The sequence below is a fragment of the Spea bombifrons genome, chromosome 2 (genome assembly GCF_027358695.1).
Source record: "Spea bombifrons isolate aSpeBom1 chromosome 2, aSpeBom1.2.pri, whole genome shotgun sequence".
Classification (NCBI taxonomy): domain Eukaryota; kingdom Metazoa; phylum Chordata; class Amphibia; order Anura; family Pelobatidae; genus Spea; species Spea bombifrons.
In genome coordinates, this window is record NC_071088.1 from 65838357 (window position 1) to 65853143 (window position 14787).

Here is a 14787-nt window from a genome sequence, read left to right on the forward strand (position 1 = left end):
TATATATACGGTATATATATATATATATATATATATATATATATATATGTTCATGCAAGAAAATGCGTATATATATATATATATATAAATATGACAATTTAGAATAATGAACTATTTTAAATTTAATTTAGAAGATTGGAACACTGCCTTCCATAAAAATGTATCAGGCTTCCCCTAGCTAGGGTGGATTTATAAACGTAAAATAAATGTATGTGTGTATATATATATATATATATATATATGTATGTGTGTGTGTATATATATATATATATATAGATATATATATATATATATAGATATATATATCCATCTATCTATATCTATATATATCTATATATATAGCTATATATATCTATATATCTATATATATAGCTATATATCTATATATCTATATATATAGATATATATATATATAGATATATATATATAACATATATGCTGGTTATATACCTACATAATAGCCTAGGTGTATAACCAGGAAGAGGGGTAATCACAAAAAGGGTCAACAGGAATGATGTGACATTGAGTAGACGTAATGAAGCTAATGGAAGCAGGATGTGTTTGTTTCGGGCTCTTTTTATATTTCTGATACAGATCAACCAAAGAGGAAAGACCATCTACCTTTCAGACTAGCTGAGAAAAAAGAAGGACATATGCTAGCACTGTATATTCTGTGTTCACCTTAGCTATGCTGGACACTTCCCGGAGTTTTCCCCATTTCCATGGTATACTTAAAAGCAGGACTTTAGAAGGGCAGTTATATGCAATAGTATGACATTCCGCAGACTTTCCAAAATATTTATTTATTACCGTCTAGATGCGTGGCTATTTAATAGCCTTTGGCACTAACTGAATAGTTCGCTTTGTTTAGCAATACAGAGCCAACAGTACAGTCAAGCCATGGCATTGTTCGTATTTGACTAAGAAACCATATTTCAAGTTCTAGGAATTAACCTTTCTGTCCCCAAGTTAATGTATTATAAACATAATATATATACATATAAAACAAGCCAAGTCTAAATCTAAAGAAAATACTTATTTATATTTGGACCATTAGTCTGTTTTGTATATCTACCTATATGCACATACAATGGAGTATCAGAATATACTAAATTTGAATGTCTCTCTTAATGTATTAGTAAATGGTTGCCTATATGTAATCTTATGAATTGAATGCTAAATTTCCAACCATTTTCAATAGATAGGTAGATAGATAGATAGATAGATATGAAGACATTTGGAACAACATTGTACAATACACGATGCTTGGATTTAATTTTTAAAAGTGCGATAATCCACAGAATATTAGAGATATTTTTTCTAAATATTTTTATAAGCGTCGGGAATATTAAATATTAGATATTTTTTCTCGGTGAAAATTTAATTGATTTAAATATATGTTTTTGTTTGATATAAATATTAATGTATACTGTGGGGTTTTGTGTTCTATCTAATCAGAACGTAGATCGTTTATTTCAAGGTACGTATCTACGCAGTTTCATAACTCCGCAGAAATAAAATATTATTAATATAATATTGAGTATTATTCGTGTAAGGCATTAATGCAAATTCAACTTGGATGACAAAATCGCAATTGAATACAATTTTAAGTCTTGTATTTTCTGGAATGGTACAAATGATGTGTCGACAGATAACGGTTTAAGACTAATACTAAAGCATAGCGAGTGTTATATATATATATATATATATATATATATATATATATATATATATATGTATATATATATATATATTTATATATATATATGTATATATATGTATAATATATATTATAATTATATATATATATTTTTTATATATATATCTATATATAAAAATGTTGTGTATACATATATATATATATATATATATCTAGATAGATAGATAGATAGATAGATAGATAGATAGATAGATAGATAGATAGATAGATAGATAGATAGATAGAACTAGAAGCTTTATGGTTGTTAATGCAAGTCCAGTGATGAAGACACATTTCCTTCTTACATAATACCCCATTTATTCATTATTAACTAAAAAGGCATGATTTGCCAGCAAAACCTGCATTTTGATTTTACACGGTTTGGGAGGGATGTTTTTCCTTTACTAATCTCATAACAGGACCATGTTACAGATAATGTGATCCTTTGAAAATGGTTAGAAAAATGAAAATGTTAATCTGCATAGAGGCCTTTCTCCTAAAAACCTTGGGTGTTTGTAAACCCTGACAAGCATGGATGAGTTATTGCTTGAAATGTGAAGAGAGGCCAGTTATGAAATAAGGTGGTGAATATCTTCACCAGGCGGTAGCACAGTAATACACGGGAAAGGACCAAAACAGTTAAGTTTGGGGGAATAATGATGTTGCTGGAACTGAGTAGAGCTGGGACTGATTGACAGCAGCAACGTCAGCAGGAGGGGGGAGACTGAAAGGGGAGGGAGAAAGAAGGCCAAAAATTCTATCTCTGAGAAACTTTTTTTTAGAGAAGATCAAGGAAAAGTTTCCGTGGGACCTGGGAATGTCTCCTCTCTCCTCTGAATGATCACTGATCGCGATGTGTTCACTGAAGAACGGTCCTTTGACTGGTACCAAGATCCGTTAATGAATTTTGGGTCTCCAAGTGACCCACATCCTCCAGCACAGAACATTTCAACAACCCCTGGTCAGACCCAGGCTGATCCCGGCCCATCTTCTTTATCTCTGCAGCAAGTCCCAGACCAGGATCTCCTCTAATCTGCAGCCCTCTTTCACCGGGAAATGCTGCTCCCCTTTTTCTGGATTCAGTTCTCAAAGATACAGGGAAACTTTTAAGAGAGTGTGGACCTTTTGCAAACAGTGTAAGTGCATCTTTTTTTTTTTTTTTACAAAAAACCTTTTTTGTCGGGTGTGATTATATGTAGACTTCAGGAGAGCAGTAATGACTATATTCATCAATTTACTGCCATTTATGCACAAATACCTGAAAGTTTATCACTTAACAAACAATAATTATGTACTACCCAATCCATCGAATCCGTCAGTAATATTAAAATATGTGGTTTTATTATTAAGATATATATCTAAAATGCATTTATTGCTCTGTTGGTACCATACATATATCATATCCGTTACTGACATCCTTAAGGCCAGACTGGTTTGCTGTAGCAATGTATTATGGCCTAGTCTTTTTCTTCACACTTGAGTCTTACAGATTTTCCATCAGATACAGGCCTGGCAGTGTCTAGCATTCCAGACACCTAAAACAAGAAAAATGCTATTATTTAAAAGAAAAATTATTAAATACATTCATTATCATTAGGTTACTTGCATAATAAACATAGATATAGTTCGAATAATATGTAAAACTGTCAATGTAAATAGTAATTGACGTCTATTATATTATCTTTCTCTCTCTCTCTCTCTCTCTAGATATTTATATATATATATATATATATATATATATATATATATATATATATATATATATATATATATATACAAACATACATATATTATAACCATGTCGTGTACATACGGATTTGTTTAATTATTTTCCCTTGTATTAAGGTATAAAGCATATTTTCCTTTATTTCACAATCATTGTTAATTATTCAATAAACAAAAAAAATAATTTCCCTTTAGTCACATATATATATATAATAAGGAAACCACATGTGTTGTTACTCCTGCTTTTGGTGAAGGTTTAGTTTTGACAGTGAAGCAAGTACACTGGATAGTGTTTGCTATTTTGATTGGCAGCCTAATAGAGGGGGATTAGGTAGTCTTGAAAGCAAGCACTTTATATAGCTAACTTGGTATATTAAATATTGAATATATATATATATATATAGATTAAAAGGCAGAATACTTAATTTAGGTATAAGAAATACAAATACGGTATAATATTACAATAGTAGAAGGTGCATTGCTAAAACTTAGTCGTTATATTTATCATATGAAGGGCCCTGTCATGGTAAAGGTCATGGTGTTTGAACAAATGAACTCATATGATTGGGTACTCCCTTTATTTTAATAGCTGATAATGGTGTTTGAGACTGATTGGTAAAATTATTTTATCTGAGCCTTATACCTTAAATACACGATTAACTTTAACTAAAGCATAAAAATATAATTCACTAATCTTTTGCTACACCTGCATTTGTGTCTCTATATATTATCCAATTCTATACATTCAATAACCAGAACCAGAAATGGTTCAAACATAATCCAGAAGTGATTTTTGTTTTAAAATGAGGGCAGGTTTCTGACTCAGATTAAATAATGACAGGCTATGTTAACTGTTATTTTTTATGAAGGTTCAAACGGAAACAGAGGTTGCTATATATTTCAAATCTTCATAAAATATTCAATTTCCTTTTTAAAAATTGAAAGAGTTTCAAAACTGGGGTCTTCTTAGTATTAGCAAAGGAGCTGAGGGGTTGATTTTAGGGCCACTGCTGGGTAGAGATGGGGCCTTTCTTTGGGATTCCAAGCTGATAAAAAAAAATGCCAGCTCACTCACCAAACGTACACATCCCCGAACAGCAAAACTTCCATGTTGCTCCAATTACAGGGATTATGTGAAGAATCTGCCTTTCTTGCGTAGCTATTCGACTGCCAGCGTTGGAGTCTGAATTTTCTCATGCTAATAAATGTGTTGTTGTCATGCAACGGGGGAATTTTTGTTAACCCTAAGGGTGGGGTAAATCACCTGTAAAACCGCATGTCCTTAAGTCATTCTACAAAGCAGATCATTATATATATATATATGTGTGTGTGTGTGTGTGTGTGTGTGTGTGTGTGTGTGTGTGTGTGTGTGTGTGTGTAGCCATGTTGCTTGACTGTAAGTAAAAAGTGCCAAGTGCCTTCTCCTAGTAAAAGTCCAGGCTGTTATCCACCAGGTCCTACAGTGATTATGTCATATCTTATCTTTATCGTTTTTTCCCCAGTCTCTGGCCCGTGTTTAAAAGAGCTCCCTTTTATCTTTTGTAAGCCTGCCCTTAGATTGTTTACATTGGAACAGATTTTTGTTCTGCAATTAAAAGTGGGGGCTGCATCTAGATATATAGATATATAGATATATAGCGATATATCTATATCTACCCATCTATCTATACAGAAAAGGGCTGAAGTATTTACATTTGTGTAAACATTTTTCACAAATATTTTGGATAGGGCATTTTTAATCGTTTAGAATATATAATCCCACTATTGTAATGTTCTGCGGAAAGGATGAATAATGTGCTTAATAATAGGCAATTGATGTCGCTACATTGTGGTTTATTTAAAATTACTAATGGAGTTGTAGCATTTTGTAAATAAACATGAATTGTTACATTCAACAAAACACACTTTAAACGACATTCATGAATACAGGAATAAAATGGTTTAGACAGATAACAACACATCACAAGCTTGACTGTACTGTCACTTGATGATTAATACTCAGCTTTGGATTTAAAATATCATGTTATATCAAGTATAGAAGCAACACTACCCCCTGTTAACTGGAAACCCATGCACACACCACTGAATATGGCTTTTGATTATTCTAGAAATAAAACACATTTATTCATGCATGATGATTGGCATCTCTTATATCTCTCTAACAATAAGAAATAATAATAATAAAAAACCCAAACCAGAACAAATATAGCTAAGGAAAGCAAATAAACATTTCAATTGCTCCCATGTAAATTCAGCCCAAAGAAGTAATTGTTATTTATAATGTTTTTCATGATCTGGAAGGTTAGAGTAATAGATCTTAAAACAAAAAGCGTTAAAAAAAATAATACATAGGGCTTTAACGATATATAGGCAATACTATTTAATGTTAAACTCATTGCCTGATGCTGTGGAAGATCGTATTGTGACTCAGATAAGATGACTCCAGGTGTGCATAAATATAGAAGGGGGCAATAAAATCGGTACGTGAAGGTGCAAAGTTGGTGAGCTTGATTTCCTAGCATTTATTTCCAAGCAAAAGTTGCTGACTTGTTTGATGATGCATGTAATGGAATACAGCCAATCCAAAGAATAAATGTCACAAACGGGTATAGAAATTGCATTCACTAAAATAAATCCGTGACAATATAGAGTATACAAGACACACGCAGTACAGGACATACATCGAAAAAAGGGGCTACCTAATATGACATAACAGATACACATTGTTATATGGATAAAAAGACTGTTAAACCAAGAGCTGGAGCTGAAAATCCCATTGGCTTCATTGTGACTGGTCCACATTTAGTAGTTTGCAGGAACACGAAACTGCATACACAAAAAAACACATTACAAAGAGACACTAAAATATGTGAGATACATATATAACAGCAGACATGTGAAAGAAAATAGCATTGCATTATGCACCCCATTAAATACAGATAATCTAATTTTATCGAAACAAAATATAGAATTAGTTGTGGCATACGGAATATGTATATATCATAAATCTAGAATAAAATATATAATTTAGGTAGTGTTTTTACAAAGTCCAGATACATATAGATGTATTTAGTACCTATTACCCTGGAGCAGAAACAGATTTTGTAGAAAACGATCTAGAAAAGTATTTAATTCACAGCTGTGGTAAAATTGTGACGTAACTGTAAGTCACCAATTTAAGAAAAAACGAAAAAAAAAACTTGCAAATCAGCTTTCCAGGGATTTTTGTCTATGGAATCAGCTCCTGTAGTGATGTGACAAATAATATAAAATGACAGACTGTATGCGGATGAAGATAAATAGCGCACAGTGTAGAATCGCTCCAGTATAGTCGAACACGAAACCTAAATAAAAAAATAATGTATCAATTCTAAACAAAATATTTATAAACGATTTCGTCGGATAAAGTAATGATTACGGTAGTGGAATTTACAGTTTATATCTAAGGTATTGTGAGAATTTATCATTACATTTTAATGAAAGTTTTTTTTGGTATGGATAAATTTGATGTCATATTAAGAACCCATTCCTGGGCAGTGCAGTGCTTTCCTGTCCACAGATCTGACACTCACAACTTTGTGTAACTAAACAAAGGCAATGTCTTCATTGCAACAAACACATCTTCAAGTGACATTGTGTCACATCAAATCCAGCGATAATTATACAATGAATAACCAAGATTTTTTTTTACTTAAAGAATAAAAAGGAAGAATACAAGTAAGCAATCTGTCCAATTAAAAGTGGAAATAATTAATATGTCAGCCAAGTCACATCTTCTCGCATGTTAGCCCCACGAAGCACACAAAGTACTGGAAATCCCATGACGTTATATCTTTGAAATATGTAAATAAAAAAAGAAGAGATTAAAGGTACATCTCATTTAACAGTGTAAACTTCACAATTTAATAGGGCTCTTAACTTTAAAATGCTTAGATGGTCTGCTCTTGGCATTAACTGGATGCTTTGATGTACAATTAGAAACACGTTAATGCAATAAGGTGGAGCCACAGTCTTACCATTTGCAGAAAACTCAAATGAATTCCATCCACCCTTCACAGGGTTAATGGGCGCACACTGCATTTTAATTTTTACCTTCAGCTCCAAAAATATTTATTTATTAAATATTTCGTTTATATATTCATATATACATGTTCATATTTACATGTTATGTATTCATAATTACATATTTACAACAATTTACAATCATACACACACATATATACCAGTATATATATATTATATTATATATAGATATATATATAGATATATATATACTTATCGCACTGAATAGATATTGGGAACTTGAGGTAAGATTTATTAAAAGTTAATAGGCATGTTCCCAAGTCATCATAACCCGAGGGCTGCGGATTTGGGATACAAATGTTTGGGGTGGCTCATGTTATTTTATGAAACTACAGCAGTAACCCTTTGTTGGTTTATAACTATTTTGTAGCTGGGGAAGGGTGATAAATGGGGCTCTTTGTGGACACGCTGCCCAGCTGCAAACTGGTGCGAAAACAAACAGAGCGAGCGCTATTTATCTTAATTTCTTGTCTGCTATAGTAAAGGGGGGACTCCACTTTTACAAATGGGGAGTATTTTTTTTTTTTATTAAACTCAGTGGGACTTTACTTGCTGAGAAAGAAAATCTAATTATATGGAATTTTTAAAGTTAAGGGAGTTTTATAGTGGTCTCTCGTCAACCCTAGCATTTCCAATACAAATAATTGGTGATTTTGTATTTTTTTTTTATTTAATGGCAAGACTGCTTTGTAAAGAAAAACACACATAACAACGTATATATACACACAGACACACCACAACCCCACAAACTTTCCCAACGTGTGAAGTTGATCCAATTATAAAGCGCTCTATAAGTTAGTTATTATAATAATTATTATTAAAGAGACGAAGCCCTTAAACGAGCCCAAGTAATTAAACTAAAAGCAAAATGCAATCGGACACAAGCAGATAACAGTAGTATAAGCATTACATTTAAATAGGTAAATGACTCCATGGGGTTTCCAGAAGGAAATTGCATTTAAGAATATTCTTAAATCGGATTGTGTGTATATTGAAACTGTTCAGCAATAGAAATGGATCTCTGATTTTAAGATATACGTATTAAACATCTTATACGTAGCAATATGTGCTAAAAGTGTAATTGGCAACAACACAGGGCAATAAGCGGATTATTATTATTATTATTATTATTATTACTACCATAATATAATAATATAATAATATTGCAATACGAATGATTTGATTCTTTAGCAGTGCTGTTTAAAAATTGGAATTCACTGAAAGTTTGAAGAGCTTCTTATTCATTATATCCGTGTTATTTCGCAATTCACGTAAATATTAATATTAATTATGTTTTCTGCTGCCGAGGCGGTCGTTGCTCTTTTAGTAAATCAGAGTGACTAGCACAGCGATCCCATCACTTCTGAAATGGTGCTTGATATGCGTACTGGTTTTCTATTATGTACTGGCTGTGGGGTGTCTGGTCTCTCAATTTGCTTATAGCGCTGCCTTTGATTTAGCCCAGGTGTAGTTGACAGAGCCTTGAATATAGGTGTGTTATAAATTCGGATCTGGTGTCACTTGAGTCATTTTATCTTCGGATAATGAATGGTCCAAAGGATTAATTGAATAGACTCTTTAGAAAGAGATGTTGCTGAATTTGTTAATAAGCAGAGATATTCCTAATATTACAACACATTTACAATTGTGCCTCAGCATAACAACCCCGGACTTACAATGGTATATTTAAATTAACAATAAAAACATAATTTACCATCAAAATTCAACAGAATTGCACTGAAAACAATGAAAATACATGTCTAATAATTATAATTTATTTTTTGAAAAAACTTATGAAAGTGATAAAACCAAAACAAAATAACATTTGTATTTGAGCATTTGAAACTAAAACTATAATATAGGTTTTACTTTCTAGAGCTTCAAACAGAGAATTTAAATGTACAAAATATTTACAAAAAAACAAGAAGCTCTTTAGAATGTCAAAAACATAAATGCTGACATACAAGTAGATTTGGCATTGATACTAGGCTAACCAATATCAACATCAGAGAGAAAATGAGATGTCAATGTAGGGGAATTAATCACTGCTAGTGCTGTTGTTTGTGGCAAAGTCAATGACAATACCTTTGATGTAACATATACTCTTGATTAACAAATTAAGATGGTCCATAGTACAACTTTAACTTACTGATGCCCAAAGTGAGATCCATTTTGCCAGGGAAACCAGGATGCCTCCAGTGTAATGTGGCAAATTATACATGCACACAGCATTTCTTGTTATATATTTTTCTTTATATATATATATATATATATATATATATATATATATATATATATATATTCCTTGTTTATAAAACAAGTTAAATTTGCATTTGAGAAATATTTATATTTTGGAATATTATGCCCATTACTCAAGCAGTGTGTGCATACATCTGTATCCCTAATACCAGTCTCTTCCCACATAAAAAACCTGAAGGGATGGATATCTTGTATGGATATGGATCTTGTTGTATGGATCTTGTATAGATATGGTATGGATATGATTTTACCAGGTTCACTGATGGCATGCTGTTCCAGCAGAACTATGGATACACCTACAGCAAATAAAAGTTTAAATATATAAGTAAATATTTTTTTAATTTTTGACTTGTATATAAAAGGGGAAAGGAGATCAACGGGTACTGTTCTTATCTACTACTGCTTCAACACTAGACAAAGTTTGCAAAAATAGTTTGTTCACATTTTATTCTAACCTAATTGCATATTAAAGATTTAGTGAATAAAAAAAACATCCTACCCAGGCCTGGCATAGCAGCAAGATTTAACTAAGTAGTAGCACCACCAAGTATTCCATCTGTAAGGGGCAGATAAAGCTTCACTATATTACTAGGTATAAAGGTAAGCTCTTGTAATTAAAGTTGGATTGATGCTTTGACTGCAATATACATCCTGAGGCGCATCCATAGAGTATATGGACATGTATAAATATAAAATATGCAAAATATTCAATAATGCCAAAAATTATCTAATATACTTGTGCCTTAGAGCTAAAGGTGATGTTGCCTCTTTTGGGTCTTTAGGTCTTTATGTCCACTAAGGTTTGATGTATACTGAAGAACACATGCCAATCTCTAGATAGTTTACAAGAAAGGAATGTGAAGTTCTTCAGCTGTAACACTTGCTATGATGGTCCAAAATGCAACTGGTTCTCAGCTTGGTGTGATCTCTATAAGAGATCAATATCTACTCAGATTTCTTTAAAATGAACAGTATTAGAATTTGTCTAAATTGTGAAGGTGACCGGTTTAATTTAAAAAAATAAGCAGCTAGTCTGCCTGGGAAATATTGCAGCCTGGAGGATAAGCTTCAGTTTCTATCTATCAAAAGTAAAATAATGCATACCATTATGTTTTGTGCACCACGAAAAATTGCACATATGGCAATTTGAAGTTACTGCCCATGTTCTGATGATGATCTTCAGGGAAATAATTTACAATGATCTTAATTTAAAGGTATGGCTATGTTGAACAGAAATCATAAGTTCTTTTACTTTGCTCCTTATCTTTCACCTTAAATGTGTGTGACAATATGAAATGACTTGATATTCCTTTGTTTTAACGAAGGAAATGCTCCAAGAGAAGAGTTTGTCAGAAAATGACGATGGGTTTACCACAGCCCAATCAACTGGCCATGTGGAAAGTACCGCAGGATCCCCAGCGCTGGGAGTAGCAGGGCTGAGCACTGCACTAAGCAGCCCACAGAGCCAGGATCCAGAACAGGTAAACGCAATTGCCTCCTAGTGTAATCCACAACTGCTTTTATATTTTTAAAATAAAAACTCATAAGAACTATACATACAAGGCCCTAATCTTTGCTCCTAACAGTTCATTTGACCATGTTAATACAACAGAAATAGTTTAGACTTATAAAATACCCAACCTTCCTTTCCCGTCTTCCACCCCAATACCTCCTCCCCATTGCCTAACTTTGTTGACTCAGGAGAAGGGTTTTCTTGTGGGAGGGAAACGTTAGTTACCTATTACTATAAATAATATATGATCATGGTAGTATTAGCTAACAGACCGGCAACAAGTGAACTTACAGTAGCTAGGGTGGTAAAGGTTAGCCACAGCCACCACAGTCTACAATTTATGTGGTGTTCAACCAGTAATGGCTGACTGTCTATCATGGAGCTCCAGTCGACAACAAAAAGGCCACCACAACCCCAGTCTATAACTACAATCCCCACGAAGCAAGGAATATGGCCTCCCTTTCCAAAGCCCAATCTACAGTTACTATCTACTGTTCAACATTACGGGAGTTGCAGTCAAGAAAAGTTATGCACAGCAAACATTCTGATGTGTTATAAAAACGAGATTAGCTAGAGAGTAGAAAAAAGGGACATAAAGGTTTGTAGCCAAAATAGCACACTTGTAGTGTGGCAGCCATTGTGGCTAACATTTGGCACTCAAATGGATAGTTAAGAATCATGAAATGTGCATTCCACAGCAAATGCAGCACCAATCAATAATTATATATAAAGCTAACCTTTGGCACTCCAGTTGTTAAGTACTCACTTTCCCTTAATGCTTAACATTACAGACTGGCTCAGATTCAGGGGAAATGTAGTCTCAACAGCCGGAGTATTAACTAACTGTAGCTGCAATACCTCGTTGAAATAAACTTATGTCTGCAGCATGCAAACTGTGTCCCTAAAGGGGAGGAGACCAGCTAGAGGGAGAGGAAGAGAGTAGGCCAAACCTCTCTGTCAGCTACACTCTCCTGACTACCAGATGGTTTTTTTTTCTGCTCTCTATGTCTAGTTAACCTAGTCTATACAGCCTACTGTTTCTCCCTCTCCTGCCCCCTCTTGTCCACCCATCCGGATGCCCATGATGATAGCCGCATAGTGCTAATTACATTTTTCACTTTCCACACCCCACCAGCTAAATGTTGCGCAGGAGATGTGTGTGGCCAAAAATTTCAGTTCCAGTGCTAGTTCAGCTAACACTCTGGGTAGGGTTCTGTTCAGACCTCTGTGTGCATGTGTGGCAAGTGTTCCCATTCATTTTAACGGGAATGCTTTCCCGCCACTGGTTGGCTGCTTCAAGCAGCCAATCAGTGACAACAAATGTTGGACCATGGAGTTAGAGGGTTGCTGCATGATCTATACTACCGTACTTTACAACAAGGGCGTCCAACATGCAGCCCGCGGTAACTGTTCTCCCAGACCGAGCCGCGTCTAGGCAGGTGCACAGGGTGCACTGCACCTGGGCACTCTGAATAGCAGGGACACATCGTTCAGGAACCACAGCACAAAGGGTGAAGTCTGTGATTGCTGAGTTTCCCTACCTTTTCTTTCTGATCTCTTTCACTTTTCCTGTCTCCTTTCCCACAGCTTTGCTTCTTCTCTTACCTTGCCTTCTTTCTTCACCTGCTTCTTTCCATGTCTTCTTTCTTTTGTTCGCTTCTTTGTGAACCAGGCCTCCTAGAGCACTTTTGCAAAAGAATGGACGGAGGAACTGGGGAGAGGTTTTCCCCGTAGCTCTGTACTTTTGCAGAAGTACCCCGGGAGGTCTGGTTCACGAAAAAGTGGATGGAGAAAGAAGACACAAGCAGAAGTGGACGAAAAAAGAAGACAGAAGAACAAGAAGATGCATACAAAGAAAGGAGCGGGAAAGCAGCGGGAAAGGAGCTGTTGGCTCACTATATGATGATAGGAGTCATGCTGTACTACTGTCTGTGTCTGGATCACTATATAATGATAGGAGACATGGTGTACCACCATCCATGTTGGGGCTATTATGTAATGATAGGAGTCATGCTGTACCACCGTCTGTGTCTGCCTTGTTATATAATGATGGGAGCCATGCTGTACCTCTGTCTGTGTCTGGCTCACTATAGAATGATTAGAATCATGTTGTAGATTTTCTCTCAATGAAAAATGAGTGAATCCCACATACACATACATTTCTGATGAAAGTGATATATAATATGTTATTTTTACAAACGCTGAATGAATCTTTCAAATACATTGTAGTATTAAGAACAACCAGTTAAGCTATTGATTGTTGGGGCTAATGTCTGGATACATGGTATTTATTCAGAATCTGATGTATTTCAATGTGTATTTTATTCAAGCTGACACGAACAGGCGTTAGAGGAGACGTTTGTATATTATATACTACAAATGCAAGAATTAGAATAACCCCTGATACTTTCCATAAGATAAACAACATTCAAGTGCTTCTTGGTTTTGAAGTTGAGGGATATAAAGAGTTGACTTGGCATACTAAGTGGATTACTGCGTATAAACTCCTCTATACCTTATTAGTATTAGTAACAGCATTTTCAATGTTTTTTCAATTATTTTACGGTGTGCATAACAATAATGAAGACCCGGCCATTCCTTTCTTGCATTTCAGGGCTATATATAGGCTGTTGTATAAATAACCAAATCATTAGTAAAAAGATATTGTGTGTATGATTTTTGTACATTTTTCAAGTCCCATTGCCCATAAATTAGTCATGACATACTGAAAGCATGTCAGAAAATATGTTTAAACATGCATTCCAACAAAATATACAGGTTTTCTATACTGATGGCACTGAGTGGTTGTGAGGAATGCCACATGTCCTTATTTGTGGTTTGTCCTTAGGAAAATAAATAAGACTTTGTGTAGAAAACTTGCTTTTGACTTTTTTCCCTGCATTATAGTTATGATAGCTTGCCCAATTTGAAGGAGCCACATTTTTATCATAACTCAACCTATTTCACTTACTCTTTATGTGCTTGAATTGCGACAGAGATTATCTCCAGATTAGGTTAAAGCTTTGATTCAACAGCAGTATAAAAACATTAAAAAATCTATAAATTTATTTTGCTCAAATGTGTTCATAGTTACACACAGAGCCACCATCAGAAATTACAGGACAAATGGTCTTTGCCCCCTCTCCCCAGATGACCCCATAGCAGCAGGATTTTTTCTTCCACTTGTCTTTTTTGGTACCAAAGATGGCACAGGCAGGCTGTTTAGGGGCACAGACAAGCTGTTTGATGGCAAAAATGGCACAGACAAGCTTTTTGGAGGCACTGACAAGCTGTTTGGGGTCACAGATGGCACAGACCCACCTGTTGTGGGGCACTGACAAACTTTTAAGTGATAAAGATGGCAAAGGCAAGCTGTTTGGGCCAAATATGTTACATGCAACCTGGTTGGCACACAGTCTACAATTTATGTGGTGTCCAACCAGTAATGGCTGACTGTATATCATGGAGCTGCAGTCGACAACAAAAAGGCCACCACAACCTCAGTCTA

At 34.4% G+C, this 14787-nt stretch overlaps 1 protein-coding gene across 1 annotated transcript in view; it reads left to right on the plus strand.

Moving 5' to 3' along the window:
• The first annotated feature begins 2517 nt into the window (after positions 1 to 2517).
• TBX4 (T-box transcription factor 4) overlaps positions 2518 to 14787 on the plus strand; it is a 61429-nt gene continuing 49159 nt past the window's right edge. Inside the window, exons 1-2 of the mRNA XM_053454582.1 lie at positions 2518 to 2835; positions 11092 to 11247. Of these exons, the coding sequence (XP_053310557.1) occupies positions 11095 to 11247 (153 nt within the window). The 5' untranslated portion in view covers positions 2518 to 2835; positions 11092 to 11094. The remainder of the gene's footprint in view (positions 2836 to 11091; positions 11248 to 14787) is intronic.